The sequence below is a fragment of the Cnephaeus nilssonii genome, assembly GCF_951640355.1.
Source record: "Cnephaeus nilssonii genome assembly, chromosome: 1".
Lineage (NCBI taxonomy): Eukaryota > Metazoa > Chordata > Mammalia > Chiroptera > Vespertilionidae > Cnephaeus > Cnephaeus nilssonii.
In genome coordinates, this window is record NC_137072.1 from 115,163,188 (window position 1) to 115,183,884 (window position 20,697).

General features: G+C 61.2%; 1 protein-coding gene across 1 annotated transcript in view; it reads right to left on the reverse strand.

Moving 5' to 3' along the window:
• LOC307095964 (uncharacterized protein C4orf50) overlaps positions 1 to 18,315 on the reverse strand; it is a gene marked incomplete at both ends in the record, with an annotated part of 36,377 nt that extends 18,062 nt beyond the window's left edge. The window contains 5 exons of the mRNA XM_079765601.1: positions 245 to 372; positions 1,342 to 1,471; positions 8,922 to 9,515; positions 11,994 to 12,132; positions 18,026 to 18,315. Of these exons, the coding sequence (XP_079621727.1) occupies positions 245 to 372; positions 1,342 to 1,471; positions 8,922 to 9,515; positions 11,994 to 12,132; positions 18,026 to 18,315 (1,281 nt within the window). The remainder of the gene's footprint in view (positions 1 to 244; positions 373 to 1,341; positions 1,472 to 8,921; positions 9,516 to 11,993; positions 12,133 to 18,025) is intronic.
• Positions 18,316 to 20,697: the final 2,382 nt, after the last annotated feature.

Genomic DNA, 20,697 nt, shown 5'->3' on the forward strand with positions numbered 1-20,697 from the left:
CAGGGCTGTGCGGCCTTGGGGAATCACAGCTCTTGGGGTCCCAGAGCCCACTCTGCAGAACAGGGGCGTGGCTCCTGCCTCCCAGCTGGTCGGAAGTTTCCATGGGATGAGGCATGACAGGTGGCAGCTGGGCCTGGCACACAGCTGGGGGTCTTTACCCGCTCCTCCCACTTCCCGCAGGGAGGGCACACACAGGGCTGTCAGACCCAGCTGGCACCTGGGCACACAGGAGGCCTCTCCTTACCCGTCCGTGGTCAGGAGCCACCAGCTCTCCCAGGAGCCCAGCTGCAGTCCCCAGGCCGGGCACCAGCTCCAAGGGGCCTCGTCCAGCCTCGACGCTACCCCGGGCGCAGGGCACCTCGGCCGGCTGGCCTGGGGAAGGACAGGACCCGGGGTTAGAAAGACCCTCCTAGGACCCTGCCCAGGATTGTCGCCAGTGGCCCTGCCCCTGCTGCTGGGACTGATGGCCCTGCCCTCTGACTCACACCCTTCACATCCCGAAGGCCTGGGGATCACCATCGCCCTCCGGGTGAGGAACCAGGAGCTCCGAGATGGGAAGCGACCGACCCTGCGCGCAGTGGGTCTGCGTCTGGCAGCCACTTCTAACCACAGAGCTCGTGCAGGTGACACAGCCCACGCCACCTTCCTCCCGGCTTCCTCACGGGCCACAGGGGCCGCCATCCCACCTCCGCCCCCACGGTTGGTGTGCGGACCAAGGAGCCGGCTCTGGGCTCCTGCAGGCAGACCCGTGCCTTCCAAGGACGACTTTGACCTTGTTTGCTGGTCAGTGCAGCTCCCTGGAAGGGGGCGGGAGGGGAAGTGGGCCTTGGGGTGAGTGGCTGATGGGATATATGACCCTCCTGTGCACGCTTCACCTGGCCTGGGGAGCTGCGGACCCCACAGACACCCAGGGGACAGGTGTCCCTGGGGCTCCCGGGAGCAGTGCGTGTGCAGCAGGGACCCTGGGAGCCGTGGCTGAGCCTGTCATCAGGGACACGGTTCCCGTTGGGGACAAGGTGGGGACAAGGGGCTGCTAAGGCCAGCAGCTCCCAGGCCTGGCGGTCACTGGGGTGTGGATGGGGACAGAAGAGCTCGGCCTTCAGGGGGGACAATCGCCTGAGGGGCCTGCGGCCCGTGCTGGACGCGTGTCATGGGCACTGCGGGCTCCGACCCCTTCACCAGCCGTGTGACACTGAGCGGGGTCGCCACCTCTCTGAGCCCGCTTCCTGTCTGCAGTCGGGACGGCCACCCCTGCATCCTCAGGGTGATGTAAGGGAGCTAGCCCGAAGGGGGGTGTCCACACAGACGCCCCAGGCTCCACGCACCGTGGCTCCCACATACCTGCGGAGGCGCGTGGTCCCGGGGCCCCGTCGGGGTGGGGAGGTGTCTGCCAGCCTGGGCGTCCGCAGGCCTCCAGCGCCTCCTCCCAGGGCAGGAGCAGCCACTCGTCCTGGACACGGCCCCAGGCGTCCTTCAGGAAGACACGGAACCACGAGCTGAGTGTCCATCCAAGCCGGTCCCCATGCGTCCCTCCCACTGGATGCAGTGGGAACCCAGGGGAAACTGAGGCTCAGGGAGCAGAGGCCCGTGGCCTGGCCTGCAGCCCTGTCCCGTGCAGCCTGTCCCGTGTAGCCTGTCCCGTGTAGCCTGTCCCGTGCAGCCCTGTCCCGTGCAGCCTGTCCCGTGCAGCCTGTCCCATGTAGCCTGTCCTGTGCAGCCTGTCCCATGCAGTCCTGTCCCGTGTAGCCTGTCCCGTGCAGCCTGTCCCGTGTAGCCCTGTCCCGTGCAGCCCTGTCCTATGCAGCCCTGTCCCGTGCAGCCTGTCCCGTGTAGCCTGTCCCGTGTAGCCCTGTCCCGTGCAGCCTGTCCTGTGCAGCCCTGTCCCGTGTAGCCCTGTCCCGTGCAGCCCTGTCCCGTGCAGCCTGTCCCGTGTAGCCCTGTCCCGTGTAGCCCTGTCCCGTGCAGCCTGTCCCGTGCAGCCCTGTCCCGTGCAGCCCTGTCCCGTGCAGCCCTGTCCCGTGCAGCCCTGTCCCGTGCAGCCTGTCCCGTGTAGCCCTGTCCCGTGTAGCCCTGTCCCGTGCAGCCTGTCCCGTGCAGCCTGTCCCGTGCAGCCCTGTCCTGTGCAGCCCTGTCCCATGCAGCCCTGTCCCGTGCAGCCCTGTCCCATGCAGCCCTGTCCCATGCAGCCCTGTCCCGTGCAGCCCTGTCCCGTGCAGCCTGTCCCATGCAGCCTGTCCCGTGTAGCCCTGTCCCATGCAGCCCTGTCCAGTGCAGGCCTGTCCCATGTAGCCCTGTCCCGTGCAGCCCTGTCCCGTGCAGCCCTGTCCCGTGCAGCCTGTCCCGTGCAGCCTGGACTACAGCCCTGTCTGCCCACACCAGACCTTGAGTTCTTTCTGGAGGGGAACTTGGCTCCATCGGGTCTGTACCCGCACCTTAGCCTAGCACACAGTAGGTGCTTGACGCATGTGTGATAGCCGGATGCATAGACAGACCCTGCAGACAGGCAGGTGTCTCAGACTCCCTATGCGTCTCTGGGCAAACATTTACCAAGTTCCTACGATGTGCCAGGTGTTGTTCCAGGTGCGAGGAACAGAGGTGAACAGGTAATGCCCCTCCCCCTCCCCTGTCCCCCGGGTGCTGCCCTGCTCCCAGCAGACCCTGCATCAACCCCTCGCTGGGCCTCCTGCTCGGGGCCGCCCCAGCTCCCTCAGGCTCCAGTGCTGAGACAGGCCCTGGAGGCCACCATGGGGTCACGGGCTGACGGACACGCCTCACCCTGGCCCTGGCTCCCATCACAGTGGCCTCTCCCCCAGCCGCCTCCCCACCCGGCCCTGGCTGGCCTGCCTCTGCGCGCCTGCGTCTGCTGTTCCTTCTGCCTGGCTGGCACGTAACTCCTGGGGGCGGGTGCTCATCGCCTGCTGCTTGCTGGGCACCCCCCCACACACACACACACACCTCAGTCTCAGCCCCGCCCTTCCACACGCTCACCTCCCAGCACCCCCACTGAACTGGAAGCGGGGCAGGCTGCTCTCCTGTTTCCGGCCTTCCATGGTTCCCCCTGCCCTGGAGGGGAAGCCCACCCCCACCCGGCTCAGTCCGCTCCTCCCACCCCATCTCTGCTCCTCCCACAGACCCTCTCCCTCCTGCTCAGAGCCTGTACCCTGCCACCTGCTTCGGGCACCTCTCCTCCAATGGAGGGCATCCAAAAACACGCCGCTACACCCCTTTCACTCCACAAGTGATGAGATCCATTCTCAGAGAGGGAGAGTGGCTTGTCCCAGGCCACACAGCGCACACCGTGGGAGGACAGGACCGAGCTCGGGGCTCTGACCTGGATCCAGGCTCTCTCCCCTTCCCGCACCTCTCCGCCCCCTCTTGTCAACCCTTCCTGCTTCCCCCACTCACGGGAGCCTTGGCCTGTCACTGTGCAAGGTTTTCGCTTTCATTTTACTTTGAAAGATAAGGAAGAAAACAAGGAACTCCGTGAGATCCAGACACAGCGTCGTTCACGTGCGAGACTATCCTGCTGGGCTCGTCTGTGCAGACACATTTACTTCCGTCCCACAGCCAGGAGGCTGTCTCCACAGAGCGCCGGTTCTGGTTCCGTGCTTTTCCCGTGATGTGTTTGAAGGACCGTTTCCTCGCAAGCTCTCCTGCGTCGTGGTGTTTCGCACTGCCTGATGGTCCCCGGAATACGGACTGCCTTCACTTAGCCAGGCCCCCGGGGGGCATCCGGGTCGTTTCCGATGCTTACCAACGAGGAAACGCGCTGAGGGTCTTGTAACGTCTGAGACACATACAGAATGACACGCCATCTCGAGGTTGGGCCTACTTGTAATCCCAACTAATGGAACGGGACTGACCTTTCGTGTAAGGTGACTGCCTGTCATCTGGCCTTTTACATCAGTTGTAGGTCACAGCTCCCGCCTGTGTTTTAGTTCTCACACTGTCGGCACGGTGTTTCAAAGGCCCCGCTTGCTGCGGGGCGTGAGGGTCAAAGGTGAAATAGCATTTCTGCCCAAACGCAGGCCAGCACAGGGAGGGGCGGCCAGCACTCCCTAAACAATGAAAGATTCCAGTCACGGCCACCAGGGGTCGCTCTACTCACACTGCGGGGCAGAGCGCCCGGCATTCCTGACGCCGCTGTCACCCAGAACAAGGTCTCAGCTCTAAAATAACAGCCCGACGCTGGCAAATTAAAGACTGTGACTTAATCTCCTGGCGTTAGCCTCCCCGCTACCCTCCGGGCCAGGCCACAGCCTCTGGCTGGCCCCTGCTGGAGCAGCCAGCCACCACTGGCCACCTGTGTCTGTCTCCCCTGTCAGCTCGCCAGCCCAGTGCCCGGCGCCTGGCAGTGCCATGTGCACTCTTGCTAAAAAGAACGGGAGGGTGGGGGATGACATCTGCAGTGGGCCCTGCTTATCTGGCAAACCACAGTCCTTTTTAAAAATATATATTTATTGATTTCAGAGAGGAAGGGAGAGGGAGAGAGAGAGAGAAATACCAATGATGAGAGAGCATCGTTGATCAGCTGCCTCCTGCACGCCCCACGCTGGGGATCCCAGTCTGCAACCCGGGCCTGTGCCCTGACCGGGAATTGAACTGTGACCTCCTGGTTCATAGGTCGACGCTCAACCACTGAGCCACGCTGGCCGGGCGAACCACAGTCCTTTTTCATCTCCTTTCCCCCGGGACCCTGAGCAGAAACACCTCCCCAAGCTCCTCCCGGGCCTGGGTTTGTCCTCGGAGTGGCCCGTCCTTCCGGGACCAGGGCTCGGAGCGGCCCGCGCTAGAAACCGCAAAGTGTGTGACCCGGGCAAGGCCTTGCCCCTGCGGACTGCGGGTTTGGGGACAAGGACGCTGATCCCTGTAGCTACCTGCCAGCGTCAATGGAGTTCTAGCTGGGAAATCACTTTTAAAATATGAAGCAAGTAAGTTATCTTCCCATAGGGACTGCCTTCCCCGTAACCCTCACCGTGACGCCCAGAGCGCGTCAGATGCCGCCAGCAGCTGCCAGGGCGGCGGCGAAGCGCGCACCTCGCTGCTTCCTTGGGTGAGCGGCCTTGCCCCCTGCCTCAGTTTCCTCATCTGCAAAGCGAGGATGAGGAATCCTGCGGGTCCTTGTAGGGAACCAGTAGAAGCTCGCAGGGAATGTAGCACTGGGCCAGGCATGCAGCAGGCAAGCAATAAGCGCCATCTTCTGTCATGGTTTTCTGCCCGATGCACACGGCCCCGGGCCTGCCCTGCCCCGGGTTCCCGTCCCTGTAGTCACAGCCAGCACTGCCCTGCGGTGGTCCCTCCGGCTAGAAGTCTCCATTCCCCAGGGGCCGTGGTGCAAATATCACCTTACGTGCATTTATTCCCGGAGCAGCAGCGCCTCCCCAGCCCTCCCAGGCGAGGCCCCTGCTCGCCGCCCAGGTGTGTCACCGCCGTGGCTGGGACCGGGATTTGGGGCCGGATGGGCCCGGTTGGTGACGGGGAAGAAGGCGAGCGGTGGAGGAGAGGCGGCCAGGCCTGTCCCAGTGAGAACGGGGGCCCCGGAGGGGGGTCACGCCATCATGGGCTCCCATGAGGTCAGGGAGTCTTCTGAGAGGAAATGACCTTCCCGCCCAATGGGGAGAAGGTAGCAGGGACTTAGGGGCGGCCTGGGGAGGGGGCAATGGAGGCTCTGAGACATGGGGAAGGTGTGCAGGCTGCGAGAGTCTGTACACGCAGGGGCGCAGGGGCGCAGGGTGCGGGGGCAGGGGAGGGCTGGGCACGGCCTGGAGCTCGGCCAGAGCAGCAGGGGCCTCGGGAGCTGTGGGCAGGAGGCTACACTCAGCCCGAGGCCTGAGGGCCCGGGGAGCAGGGATACAGGCCACCGGGGTGCTCCGGAGAAAGGCCCCAGATGAGGACCTGCCGGGCCCTCAGCCCCGGGTCCCGCCCTTTGGCAACGCCCCTCGGCTCTGGGGAAGCGCGCATGGGCACTGCTCTGGTTCCGAGGCCGACCTCACAGGTGCGCGGCCACGGCCGCCACGGCCACGGCCACGGCCACACTCACACATTCCAGACCCAGACCCCGAGGGCAGCGGCTGGCTGTCAGTTTCCTTATCAATAGGCTAGAGCATTTTAATTTTAAAACCGCAGGCCACCCTCCCCTCTGGGCTGGGGGCTGGCGGGCCCCTTCCTCTGCCCCCACCCCTTCGCCAGGTGGTCTTGTCCCCGCTGTGGGTGGGGGTCTCGTCTTACTCCCCAGGGTCCCGCCCACCAGTGGGGACCAATCAGTCACATTGGACTTGTCCAGTCTAGGGGCCGCCTGGGGACAGGGAGGGGGCAGCTATCATGTGCGAAGTGTGGGTGCGTCCACCCAGCTTCCCCCGGAACCACACAAGCCCAGGAAGAGATGATGGCGAAGATGGTGATGACGGCGGTGACAAAGATGGCACCGAAACGGAATCTGACCGCCCACCCACGATGCACCGCACAGGGCCAACGGCCTCCTCCGAACCTCTCGTCTCAGCCTCCCCAGCCGACAAGGAAGCAGGTCCCGGTCACTCCCAGTTCACACCTGGGGACACGGAGGCCCAGGAAGTTCAGTAACCTGCCCGCAGGTGCCACGGCGCCAGGAGGCAGAGCTGCCGTCCACGCAGGTTCCCGCCTCCGCCCCGCACACCGCTCGCCCAGTTCGCAGCGCCAGTGTTTAAGGTTCACCTTCTCTATCCTGCGGTCCCTACACGCAGCCTCTGCTGCTCCCTCTACTCCCGCCTGACGAGGGGCCGGCTTCTCCCAACGCTAGAGGCAGGCTGGCTGGGGCCGCACTTTACGGCCATTTAGGGAACTTTCAAGAGGATGTGACTGCGCCGCAGTATCCAGCAAAGCCTTGAGAGCCAGAGCCTGGGGCGTGGGGACCTTTAAATGCTAACTGGTGAGACATCGGGGTCACAGGTGCACGCTGACAAGGAGCTGGGCTGGGGGTGCATGGCTATCGAATCCGGCCGATGCTGCCCCACCATCCTCAGGAGCCATCCCTGGCCTGGCATCTCCAGGTGTGGCTCAGCCTGGAGTCAGGGCCCCGATCCGGCCCCTGTCCCCTCCTGGCCCCGATACTGGGTAGCTGAGTGCCCATGGCCAATTCACTTAGCATCCCGGGTCTCAGTTTCTCCATCTGCTCAGTGGGGTGACAGCCTGACTCCCAGGCTGTCCTCAGGGTTAAATGGGAACACAAAATGTCCAACATGTCAGGTCTCTTAACTATTTGGGTACCCACCCTTCCTCTTGGGAAAGAAGGCGTGAGTCGAGGTGTAGGGGGAGGTAGATTGGGCGAATGAGAACTGAATCCAACAGCCTAAAGCCGTGGTCGGCAAACTGTGGCTCGCGAGCCACATGCGGGTGTTTTTGCCGTTTTGTTTTTTTACTTCAAAATAAGATATGTGCAGTGTGCATAGGAATTTGCTCATAGTTTTTTTTAAACTATAGTCGGGCCCTCCAACGGTCTGAGGGCCAGTGAACTGGCCCCCTGTTTAAAAAGTTTGAGGACCCCTGGCCTAAAGGATCGTCTTACGTTTAGGAAAATTACAGAAAGGATTCTAAAGGACAATTTCCATCTAAACACGATTTATTTTCCAAAATGACAGTCAGGTGCCAACGTTAAAACATACAGTGTTCCTTTTATCCATGAACATAGCGAAGGGAGAGCGAGCAGGACACGCGGCCGGGGACGGAGGAGGGTAAAGTGAAAAGACAAAACAGACCACAGAGAAACGCTCGTTGAAAACGGTCCCGGCAGGATACACGGCATCGCGCTGAGACACGCGCGCTTAAAGTTCCAGCTCCTTTGAAATAGATGGTCCGGTCGGAAGATAAATTTGATTTTTTTTTTTAATGAGCCATGTCGCTTGAGCCACGGTTGCTCACTGACTTTTCCTTCAGTGCAAACTGACCCGCCGGAGAGAAGCAGAGAAGCGGGGTCCGGGCCCCAGGAGGGAGCTGAGCCAGCTCTCTTCGGGAGGCAGGGCAGTGCGGGGCAGACAGCACTCGGACTCGGACCGCGGCGTGACCACAGGTCAATGCACGGCCTCTGAGCCTCAGCCTCCGGGGAAGTGAGGGTGCTGACCGTGCCTGCCTCCGCCGCCACGCCTTCCATGAAACAGCGCCTCTGAGACACCCCGAAGGGTGCCAAGCACAGGGCAGGGTAGATCACATGTAAGCTTTTACCTTTCTACCAGTCACGTGACTAAGCAATGGCCTCTGCCCTCGCCTCCGGAGCCTCAGAAACCTGCCCGAGGTCACCCCGCTACAAACAGGAGAGCCGGAAGGTCCGCCCCGTGGGCTTCCCACCCCGCAGCCCGGCGAGCTCGGGCGCCTGCAACCCCATCAGACCGGGGCCTGCCCTCGAGGAGCTCAGTCTCATGAGGGCGAAGGCAGATGCACAAGGCAGGCCACGCCGGGACCGTCACCGCCTTCGGTGCGGTGAGGGAGGCCGAAAGGGGGTGACTGCTGTCCCAGGGAGCGGGGACCAGGGGACCCTCACAGCACATGAGAGCTACATAATACCGCACGCCCAGGGCCTGGCACACGCTGGGTCATTACATGTTGGCGATGGGTGGATGGACAGCAGGGATCAGACAATGAGGGGTGAAGGGTGGCTGGCTAGCTGCCTGGACAGTGGTTGGAGGCAGATGGTAGGGTGAGTGAGATGATGGAGCATGGGAGACACGTGGAAGGGTGGACAGGTGGTTGAATGGGTGGGTGGGTGAGCAGGGCTGGCTGGCTGGGTGGGTGGGTACTGCCCGGGATGAAGGGTGGACGGAAGGGGCTGGTGGGGTTGGCTGGGTGGATGAAGAGGAAGCCTGGAGAACGGGCGAGTCAGTGACTTAACCCAGTGTCTGCACCAGAAAGTGAGGGAAGAGCAGTCACTCCTGCCCCGGGGTGCCGCCACTTACCAGGCTCCCGTGGCCAGCAGGGGGCGCGCTGCGCACTCGCTCCCCCGGGGCCGGGGCCCCCAGCTCCTCGCGCAGGCGCCGGTTCTGCTCGGCGAGGTCGTCCACCCGGCTCTGCAGGCCGATCTCCGACAGCTGCAGCCCGTAGAGGCGGCAGCGCAGCTCCTCCAGCTGCCCCCGGAGCTGGCGCTGCGTGGCGTGCTGCTCCCGCAGCCGGCGCGCCGCCTCGTCCCGCTCCCGCTCGCCGCGCTCGGCCCTCGCCTGCAGGGCGCGCACCTCCGCGGCTTCCTCGGGGTCGCGCTGGGGGCCGGCGGGGCCCGGGGGCGGAGTGCTGCCCAGGGCCGGGGCGTCCAGCTCGGCCAGCAGGAGGCCCGCGGCGCGGCAGAGGCGCCGCACGTCCCGCTGCAGCCGCTGCACCTGCGCCCGCAGGGCCCGCTCCTGCTCGCGCACCAGGCCCAGCTCGCGCCGCTGGGTCCGCCGGCAGCGCTCCAGGGCCGCCGTCCGCCGCCCCAGCGCCTCGTCCTTGCGCCGCAGCTGCTCCCGCAGCCGCTGCAGCCGCCACCGCTGCCGCCGGGCCGCGCGCTCCCGCTCCAGAACCTGCAGGCGGCGGTGGGCGAGGTCAGGAAGCAGGCAGGGAGCCTGTCCTTAGTGCAAACTTCGGTGTTTTGTTCGTCGGAGAATATTTTTACATTAAAATGTCGCATCAAAACCCTGTTTATCTCAGTTAGTGAGATTTCCGGCGCCCCCCGCTCCTCCCCCCTACATCTTGCACCGGAGCCGAGTGGTGCGGGGACAGTCACCCAGGGAGCGCCGGGCAGGAGGAGCCGGAGATGCGGGAGGGCCGCGGGGCAGGCGCACCTGGAGACAGTTCCCGTGAGGAAGCCCCGGGGGTGCCCCCGGTGTGAACCTGTCCCCGGTGGTGCTGGGTGCTCTGTCCCCCCACAGGTCTGCCTCCAGGGGCTTTCAGAGTGACCACAGGTCACTGCGGGAACGAGGCGTCCATGGCGCGCACACGCTGCCTGGAACGCTGACCACAGGGCGGACCCGCCGCTGGGCCAGTATCAGGCACAAGGGCGCCGAGCTCGGGCCCGCACTCCCACAGCACCTGCTCCAAAGGCCCGGATGTCGGGGAGGGAGCCAGAGGCAGAGGTCCAGGCTGGGAGGTAGCTGGGCCAATGGGTCACCCAGGGGCCCTGAGCAAGCCCCTCGTCACTGACCGCCCACGCCTCCCCTGGAATGGGGTCCTGACGGGTTTCCCAGGAGCGTGCAGGCGTCCTGAGGCCAGAATAGGGGGGGCGGGGGCCTTAGTGTCTACAGAACCAGGGCCGTGGCCTTGCTGCGCCCCACGCCATCTCCCTTGCTGTCGCCCCGGCGCTCCGTCTCCCCACCACACCCTGAGCATCTCTGATCCCCGGCTGGTGTGGCTCAGTGGTTGAGGTCACCACTTGCAGACTCGATCCCCAGCAGGGGGCGTGCAGGAGGCCGCCGATCAATGATTCTCTCTCCTCAATGTTTCTATCTCCCTCTCCCTTCCTCTCTCTCTAAAAATCAATAAAAACGTATTTTTTTAAAAAAACACAAAAACTCCTCTGGGGACACTGCTGGTGACGTGCTACAAGCCAAGGAGGGTAATGAACTCGACTTCCGGCGCCTGTCTTCAATAGAAGGGGAAATCGCCACTCACTTCCCCCCCCCCCCACCCCCCGCCCCACATCGCAAAGATTTCTTTCAACTTAACTGAACGCCTTCCCTAAGCCCCCGGTTATGAGCTTTTGTGAGCGTTTCTGACTGCTCCCACTGTAAGGAACCCACGGCCACCGCGTACCCCTTCCGCACACGCCCGTGCCGTGTCCTGAGGCAGCGCCCGCTCAGCACGGGGACCTTTCTCGCTGCCTGGTGGGTTCTATGTGTAAACCCGGCTGTGACTCACAGAACTGCTTTCCCGGCCGTGGGCAGATGTCAGCCTGCAACCGGACGATCACGCTGAGCTGTCCTGCCCGTCACAGCCCAGGACAGGACGCCCCTGAGGCTCTGGGGGCGCCGCTGCATCCGCCTCCCACTCCACGCCTCGCCCTCCTGCCTGCATCGTCTCTCCCCTGGGATCTTTCGATAAACACTACTAATGGCAAAAGCGGCCACTGCTGTGAGTGTTTTACACATGTTAACTCACTTAATCCACCTCACAATTTGAGGGTGTTGGTGCTATATCATTCCCATTTCACAGAGGAGAAAGCTGAGCCCCAGAGAGGTTAAGTCATTTGCCCTAGGTCACACAGCCATCTGCCTCCAGCTCTGATTTGTCCCCCACCCTCACCATCTCTCTCTCTCCCTGCAACTAGAATGACATCCCTCAAACCCTGACCCGGAGCCTCTCCTGCTCAAGTCCCCCAGCGCCTGCTCTCTCTCGCCTTCAGAATCGGGTCCGCGCAGTGGCCCTGGGGGTCTGGCCCCTGGGGACCCTCCAGTCTCACCAACTCCCTCTCCCCACCCACACCTCCTGCCGGGACCTGGTATGTCTCCCAGACCTCCGTGCCTTTGCCCAGGTGGCTCCCCACGCCTCACCTCGCCTGCCCTGCCCGCAAGGCCCAACTCTCCCGGCCCAGCCCTCTGTAGCTCCCACCCCCTGCATTGCTCCCCATGCCCGCACCTCCCTGGTGACACCAGCGTCCAGCTCTGAGTTCCTTGTTTCCTATCTGGGTGCCCACCTGCACTCCAGCCCCGGAGGCAGGACCGGGGTCAGCCATCTCCCTGTCCTTAGGCCAGAGCTGCACTCCCCGCCCCCCCCCCATACAGGCACGGAGGCCGCAGAAATGAACCTCTGCCCAGAGCTCCCAGTGAGTGCCCAGCCCCGCATGTCACCCCGCCCTCACCCCCGACCCCAGCGGGTCCCTGCGGGAGCCTGTGAGGCAGGCAGGGCAGGGGATCCCATTTTCCACATGACCTCACCCAGGCCCCACAGGGCGCTCCCAGGCCCCCCACACACTGTCTCTGCTCAACTGTAGCTGCGACCACATCCAAACACAGGGGGGCCCCCCCGAGGGGAAGAGAAGTGGTGCTGGAGGGAAGGCGTCGTACCTGGCAGGCGAGCTCCCCCTGCAGCGCCTCCAGCTGCTCCTGGGCCCGGAGGGAGGCGCTCCGCTCCCGGCACACCCGGGCGCTCAGCTGGTCCACCTTCCGCAGGAGCTCCCGCTCCGACCGCTCCAGCTCCCGGATTCTGCGGCGGGAAGCAGGCGGCGCTTAGTCCAAACCGGACGCAGCAAACACGGCCGGGGGTTTTCACACGCACCGGACCACCTTTTTGTGGTGATTTGGCCCATTGCGTACTCGGACACAATTGCATTTTGTAAAACATTCCCACGTATCTTTCTAGGGATGCTCTCCCACACTTCAAAGGCCTCTGTCGACTAAGAAGGCTCCATGCGTCAGAAATCTCAATAGGAACCTCATCTTCAAGCCAGAAACCCCGAGGCTGGCGACTCCGAGGAAGAGCTGCGCTGGAGAAAGGTAAGTACCACGTGATCTCACTCACTTGTGGAACACGATGAACGTAAAATGATGGACAAAAATAGAGCCAGAGGGGGAAATAGTCTAGCCCCGTGGTCGGCAAACTGCGGCTCGCGAGCCACAGCGGCTCTTTGGCCCCTTGAGTGTGGCTCTTCCACAAAATACCATGGCCTGGGCGAGTCTATTTTGAAGAAGTGGCGTTAGAAGAAGTTTAAGTTTAAAAAATGTGGCTCTCTCTAGCCCTAGCCGGTTTGGCTCAGTGGATCGAGCGTCGGCCTGCGGACTGAAGGGTCCCGGGTTCGATTCTGGTCAAGGGCATGTACCTTGGTTGCGGGCACATCCCCAGTAGGGGGTGTGCAGGAGGCAGCTGATCGATGTTTCTCTCTCATCGATGTTTCTAACTCTCTATCCCTCTCCCTTCCTCTCTGTAAAAAATAAATAAATAAATAAATAATTGGCTCTCAAGAGAAATTTCAATCGTTGTACTGTTGATATTTGGCTCTGTTGACTAATGAGTTTGCCGACCACTGTTCTAGACTATAATAGAAGTAATCCTGTTATTTGCAGATTTTTAATATTTCCTACAACTTCTGTGATATACTATGTTAGTACAGTTTTGATATTATTATACTTATTATATTTTTTCTTGAAATATTAATGTTTATTGCATGTAATATTACATTAAGATCGTTTTCTTGAATAATTGGTGTTTATTGCATGTAACATTATATATTTAAGATAGTTTTTCTTGAAATATTAATGTTTATTGCATGTAACATTATTATATTTAAAATCATTTTCTTGAGCTATTAACCTTTATTGCATGTAACATTATTATATTTACGATTGTTTTTCTTGAAATATTAATGTTTATTGCATATAACATTATTATATTTAAAATAATTTTCTTGAGCTATTAATCTTTATTGCATGTAACATTATTATATTTAAAATCATTTTTCTTGAGCTATTAATGTTTATGCATGTAACATTATTATATTTAAAATAGTTTTTCTTGAAATAAAAATAAAATAAAGGAACTGAGCCTGAAGCAAGCACCTGCATTGCCTCAGTGAATCTTCACCTTGCCAGCCCACAGGTGGGTTGCATGGCCCCTTCTTCACACAGGAGGAAACTGCAGATCAGAGAGGCCAGGCAACCTGCCCAAGGTCACACAGCATTTTGGAGCCCAGGCTGCCTGATTCCCAAACTGACATTTTAACTCTCTGCTCCGTCACCTCCCGTCTGAGCTACATTCCTGTGAATCTCTTCTGTAGAAGTGATTAAACTCAGAAAAAAAAAAGTTTCTGCAATTAAAATAATTCATCTGTATTACTACAAAAGTAAGAAGTTGGAGGGGGCCCAGTTGTCTGGCAGGGACGGCAAAGGCACGTGAAGGCTGTGTTGTTTTCCTGGGGAAATGCTGAGGTTGTGTCACATGCAACGTAATACCCAGCCTGGACGAGCGCGCTGACCACGGCCACGTGACAAGGGGAAGCACGTGTGAGTGTGGGAAGCCCGAGGCCAAAGCCTGGCTGCTGGTCCCACGGGGAGAGAAGGACCCTCAGAGACCTGCCTGCCACCTGCGTGCACCTCGCACCCAAGTCTCTAATGTGCCGATCTTACCTCCATAACTGAAACCAGGGACACGGGGAAAGTGTGTGCCAGCCTGCATGGTCTGCCCATCACCACTCCTTTACCAAGTCCACCCGGCGACCCGCTCATCCAGGACCTAGCTCTGCCTGCTGGCTCTGCCGCTTACCAGCCATGGAGCCAAACTGGACTCATTCACCACTCTGACCCTCAGTATCTTTATCTGTTAAAAATAGAGGTAATTGCACCTTGCTCAGAAGGTTGTTGTGAAGATTAAATAAAAGGATGCATTCTTATTAATAACTAGAGGCCTGGTGCATGAAATTCATACACGGGGGTTCCCCTCAGCCCAGCCTGCACCCTCTCCAATCTGGGACCCCTTGGGGGATGTCTGACTGCCGGTTTAGGCCCGATCACCTGCAGTCGGACATCCCTCTCACAATCTGGGACCGCTGGCTCCTAACTGCTCACCTGCCTGCCTGCCTGGTCACCCCTAACTGCCCCCCACCTCCGCTGGCCTGGTCGCCCATAACTGCCCCCTGCTGGCCTGGTTTCCCCCAACTGTCCCCCCCCCCTGCCAACCTGGTCACCCCCAACTGCCCACCCCTGCCGGCCTGGCCACCCCGGCCGCCCCATACAGCCTGCTGTTCAGTTGTTTGGTCATCCTTCACTGCCCCCCCACTTGCCAGCCTGGTCACCCCACACAGCCTGCTGTTCGGTTGTCTGTCCAGTTGTTTTGGTCATGAAGGCCCCTGGCTTTTTATATATTAGGATGGCTTTTTATATATTAGGATAAGCTAAGAGTCCCGTCTCCTCCTCTAGCTCCGAGGCCCTGGGGGAGAGCTCTGAAAGTGACAGAAGGGCATGTGGATTATAATCGCGTCCCTTCCAAAATTGCACGAGAGGAGTGGCCCCAGTTCATGGGTCAGAGCTGTCCCGAGTACCTCTGATCTGTTATAAAACGGGGTGGCATCTAAACGGAACAAGGAAAGCCTCTCTTTAGACGCTGAGACCAGCCTGAAACATCAGCTAGGAGACAGTGTTTCATTCGACATCATCCCCGTCAGGGAATGGCGAGTCTCGCTGCGGGCAGGCGGAATAATGGCCCACAGATATATCCAGGCCCGGATCCCTGGGACCCAGGCGGAATAATGGCCCGCAGATACATCCAGGCCCGGATCCCTGGGACCCAGGCGGAATAATGGCCCGCAGATACATCCAGGCCCGGATCCCTGGGACCCAGGCAGAATAATGGCCCGCAGATATATCCAGGCCCAGATCCCTGGGACCCAGGAGTGTTGCCTTCAAGTGCAAATGAGACTGCAGGTGTGATTAAGTTCAAGAACTTGAGATTATCCTAGACTGTGTGGGTGGGCCCCCGGAGAGACGCAGACGGCTCAGACACAGCGGGTGCAGGCGTGCGGGCTGCTAGGCTGGCGGCATTGCAGACGGAGGCCAGCGCGAGCACTGCCCCTGCGGCCGCTGGCCAGGCCGGACAGCCCCCGCAGCCTGTGGCATGCACGCTGGCCAGAGCGCAGGGCCCGCCCGCACCTGACCCGAGCCAGGGAGGCGCGCAGGCCCTGCCTCCGGAAATGCGGGGCTGTGCGGCCGCTGTTTGAGCCGCGGGGCTGGGCCCACAGGAAACTCACACACTCGCCAACACGAAACACACACCGAAGTACAGCTCTGCACCGATGAACGCCCAGTTAGACAGACCAGCATGCAGGGCGGGAAGGAGTGCTATGAGCTGGGAGACACGCTCGGGGGGTCGGGGAAAGTCATGGCCGCCACTCTGGCCAGGCTGCCTGGGTTCCAGTCCCGGTCCTGTAGGCTGGGCGCAGCCCACCCTCAGAGAACAGAGGACACGGCCCAGCAGCCCACCCTCAGAGAACAGAGGACACGGCCCAGCAGCCCACCCTCAGAGAACAGAGGACACGGCCCAGCAGCCCACCCTCAGAGAACAGAGGACACGGCCCAGCAGCCCACCCTCAGAGAACAGAGGACACGGCCCACATTCCCCCACAGACGGGCCAGGCTGCCTGGCCCGGGACAGCCTCCGCCCAGCCACAGAGGCCACTCGCTCACAGTGCCCCGCCTCCGTCCCTCCCTCACACGGAGGGGTCTCCTGTGGCCGTCGTGGCCCGCCCATCCTCCCCACGCCTGCTGACCTCCTGGTTTTCACTGTCAATCTTTCTGGAGGAAGATTTGTATGGACAACCCTGTGTGGGCCACACTACGCCCCTGTCCAGGGCTGGGGCCCTGTCCTCCCGCTCCCAGCCCCCTGGACGTATGCTATGGGATGAATGTGTCCCCCCAGATTTGTACATTGAAGTCCTGACCCCAGTGCCTCAGAATATGACTGTCTTTGGAGATGGGGTCCGTACAAAGGAATTAAGTGAAAATGTGGTCCCTTGGGTGGGCCCTAACCTAATCTGCCTGGTGTCCTTATAAGAAGAGATCAGGACACGGACACACACAGAGGAACGACTGTGAGGACACAGGGACAAGACAGCCATCCATCAGCCAAGGAGAGAGGCTCAGAAGAAACTACCCTGCCCACACCCCGATCGGGACTTCCAGCCTCCAGAGCTGTGAGAGGATAGATGTCCGATGTTGAAGCTGCTCAGCCTGTGACACTTGGTTGTGGTTGTCACGGAAACTAATACAACTTAGTGCGTGGCTCTTGGGGAGTGGGTGCAGGTTGTAGAATCAGTGGGTGGCTGGATGGAAGATGGATGATGGATGAATAGATGGATGGATGGATGGATGAATGGATGGATGATGGATGAATGTATGTATGTATGATTGATGAATGAATGGATGGTGGGTGGATAGGTGGATGGATGGATGGATAGAAGGATAGATAGAAGGATAGGTAGATGGATGGATGGATGGATGGATGGATGGATGGGTGGTAGGTGGATAGGTAGGTGGATGGATGGATGGATGGATGAACGGATGGTGGGTGGATAGATGAATGGATGGGTGGTGGGTAGATAGATGGATAGATGAATGGATGGGTGGTGGGTGGATAGGTGAATGGATGGATGGATGTATGGAGAGATGGAAGGATGGACAGATGGACAGACAATCACAAGAGTGATACATAGAATAAGAAAGTAATTTTGTTGATATGTGAATTTCTCCATGTGAAACGTATTATAAGGAAGAAAAATAGTAAAGCAGATGTAAGTACACATTTAATGACTTGCCTTTATTAAAAGGAGGGGAATACAAGGAAAGGCCGAAGTCTCAGGCAGATCCCAGACTCTGGCTGCGGGGATACTGGGAACCTGTGGGAGGCGATCCCGCCATGACCCACCGCGTTTCTCCTCTGAGGTCCACGCAAAGCCCGCCTCATGCTGCTGGCCCAGGCATCCACAGCGATCCCGGAGGAGCCTGGGCTTCGGAGAGAGGCCTGGAGCCCAGGCCCAACCTCGGGACCGCGCTGGCTCCCTCAGGACAACAGCCCCACCAGGGAGCTCAGCGTCAGCAGCGAGAAACAAACGCAGAACCTGCTGCGCAGGTGGTGGGTGAGCCGAAAGGCCCATCAGAGACGACGGGCCACCCAGGGACTAGTGTCTGCCCACGGCCACCCCTGTCGCTGGGCGGGGGGGCCCCGGGAGCAGGTGGTGATGCGGGGGCGGGGCGGGGCCACAGCAGGAGCAGGACCACAGAGGGAGCCGGAGCAGGACTGAGCTGTAGCCACAGTCAGAAATGTCACGCAGAGCAGCAGAGAGGGGGCAACGCCCTGGCTTCCCCCGCCCTCCTCCCGCCGACGTTCCCGCTGGCCGGCGAGCCCGGGAGACCTCTCTGCAGGCTCAGCCCGGCGGCGCAGCGCGGGGACGGGAGAGAGAGAGAGGCATTGACAGCAGGGCCGGGGCAGGCAGGCCGCGTGACGTGGTGCGCCTGCTTCCTCGCCACAGGAACGATGCAACACGCCTTCCGACCGGCTCTGACGGCCCGGGCCCGGGCCGCACACACAGAAGAGGCCCACGTGGCATATTTACCTGCTCCTGAGCCCAGACTCCGACCCCACGTATTTGTCCACGGCGGCCAGCAGCTTCTGCTCCGAGGACTCCAGCTGCCTCCGGAGCGTCCCCGTGTCCACGTCGGGGCTCCCGGGGGCTGCTCCTTCCGGGAGCCGTCCCTGCTCCTCGCCGCTGTCCTCCGCGTCCTGGAAGACCCAGGACGTGTCGATCTTCACGTCCACGTTCATCACGTCAAAGCCGTCCCTGCCGGGGGCTCTGACCACGTAGCTGAACGTCTTCTCCGCCCGCCCGGCCGCCGCGGGCTCCATCCCGGCATAGTGCGCGGGCCGCGGCCTCACGCAGTCAAGTGCGTTTGCAACATGGACTTTCAGGAGATTGCGAGGCGGGTGCAGCGCCTCCAGATTGTGCAGGAAAATGTCCCTGAGGAGGCGAGAGCAGTGGATTATTCATGAGGGGGCTCGGTTTCATCGCCAAGCGTCATGCAATATGCATGGCTCTCTCGGGTTACGCGCCGGCATGCCAGCACGCCCCAGCGAGGGCACCCGCGGAAAGTCACCGGGAACCAAGTGCTGAGCCAGCGCACAGGAGGGGACAGGCGGGCGGGACCGCGAGGGCGTACAGGGTCTCCTAGCGCGGCTCCAGCTGACACCAATGATGCGGGTCTGTGCCCGCGCGGCCAGGACAGCCAGCCTCCACCAAGGAGCCGGCCTCGCAGGCGGCTCACCTGACCCGTCCAGCTCCCGGGTAACCCTGGGAGGTGGAGCCACCATAACCATCGCACAGGTGAGGAAACGGGCCGGGAGGGGGCGCTGGTCCCGGCCCACAGACGGGGGCAGAGTCAGGCTCACAGCTGGGTCTGACTCCGAACCTCGAGGCAGGATGCGCCCGGCCCTGGGGGAGCAGCACTTCCCTTCCCGCAGGGAAAGCACGGGGCCTGGAGGAGGAGCGGCCTTCTCCTCTTTCCTGGAGGAGCGCAGGCCTGAGGGAGGGCGCCCCCCGCCCCCCAGGACAGGTAAAAACACCCCCGCACCCCCAGGACAGCCCCCCACTCCCCCAGGACAGGTAAAAGGCACCCCCCACTCCCTCCAGGACAGGTAAAAGACAGCCCCCCCACTCCCTCCAGGACAGGTAAAAGACAGCCCCCCCACTCCCTCCAGGACAGGTAAAAGCACCCCCCACTGCCCCAGGACAGGTAAAAGGCAGCCCCCCACTCCCCCAGGACAGGTAAAAACACCCCCCACTCCCCCCAGGACAGGTAAAAGGCAGCCCCCCACTCCCCCAGGACAGGTAAAAACACCCCCCACTCCCCCCAGGACAGGTAAAAGCACCCCCCACTCCCCAGGACAGGTAAAAGCACCCCCCACTCCCCAGGACAGGTAAAAGCACCCCCCACTCCCCAGGACAGGTAAAAACACCCCCCACTCCCCCAGGACAGGTAAAAACACCCCCCACTCCCCCAGGACAGGTAAAAACACCCCCCACTCCCCCAGGACAGGTAAAAACACCCCCCACTCCCCCAGGACAGGTAAAAACACCCCCCACTCCCCCCAGGACAGGTAAAAGCACCCCCCACTCCCCAGGACAGGTAAAAACACCCCCCACTCCCCCCAGGACAGGTAAAAGGCAGCTCCCACTCCCCCAGGACAGGTAAAAGACAGTCCCCCCCACACCCCAGGACAGGTAAAAGCACCCCCCACTGCCCCAGGACAGGTAAAAGCACCCCCCACTCCCCCAGGACAGGTAAAAGGCAGCCCCCACTCCCTCCAGGACAAGTAAAAGCACCCCCGCCCCCCAGGACAGGTAAAAGCACCCCCCACTCCCCCAGGAAAGGTAAAAACACCCCCCACTCCCTCCAGGACAGGTAAAAGCACCCCCGCCCCCCAGGACAGATAAAAGGCAGCCCCCACTCCCCCAGGACAGGTAAAAGACAGTCCCCCCCACTCCCCAGGACAGGTAAAAACACCCCCCACTCCCTCCAGGACAGGTAAAAGGCAGCCCCCACTCCCCCAGGAAAGGTAAAAACACCCCCCACTCCCTCCAGGACAGGTGAAAGGCACCCCCCACACCCCAGGACAGGTAAAAGCACCCCCCGCCCCCCAGGACAGGTAAAAGGCACCCCCCACTCCCCAGGACAGGTAAAAGGCAGTCCCCACACCCCAGGACAGGTAAAAGCACCCCCCACCCCCCAGGACAGGTAAAAGACAGTCCCCCCCACTCCCCAGGACAGGTAAAAGGCAGCCCCAGAGCCTCAGCTGGGGAAGCGCCCAGGCTCGTTGGGGGACGTGACTAAGACGTCCAGGTCCACGGGAATGAACCCCCTGGATCTGGGGGAGGAGAGAGAGAGGAGGCCCTCCCTGATTATCAACCAACTCCCTGGCTTCTTGGGGTGGAGGCCTGGTGGGAAGGGGGGACATCGCCATGGAGCGCTGTAAGGACGGGCCCTGCAGATAGGGAGCCGGGGGAGGTCCCCGAGGCTGAGGGTGGTCCCAGGAGGGACAGCTGCCCAGAGCTGGGCGCCTGGAGTTCCCGAGTGAAATGTAACAGCCCAGAGATGGGAGAAGGGAGGCGGGAGGGGGCGCCGCTGCACCCCACTACAGAGCTGGAAGGGGGGCATCGTTTGGGGTCTGCAGAAGCAAAAAATCCGGGAGAGGACCCCCACTGGCTGGAGGGACCGCCCACCCTCGCTGGCA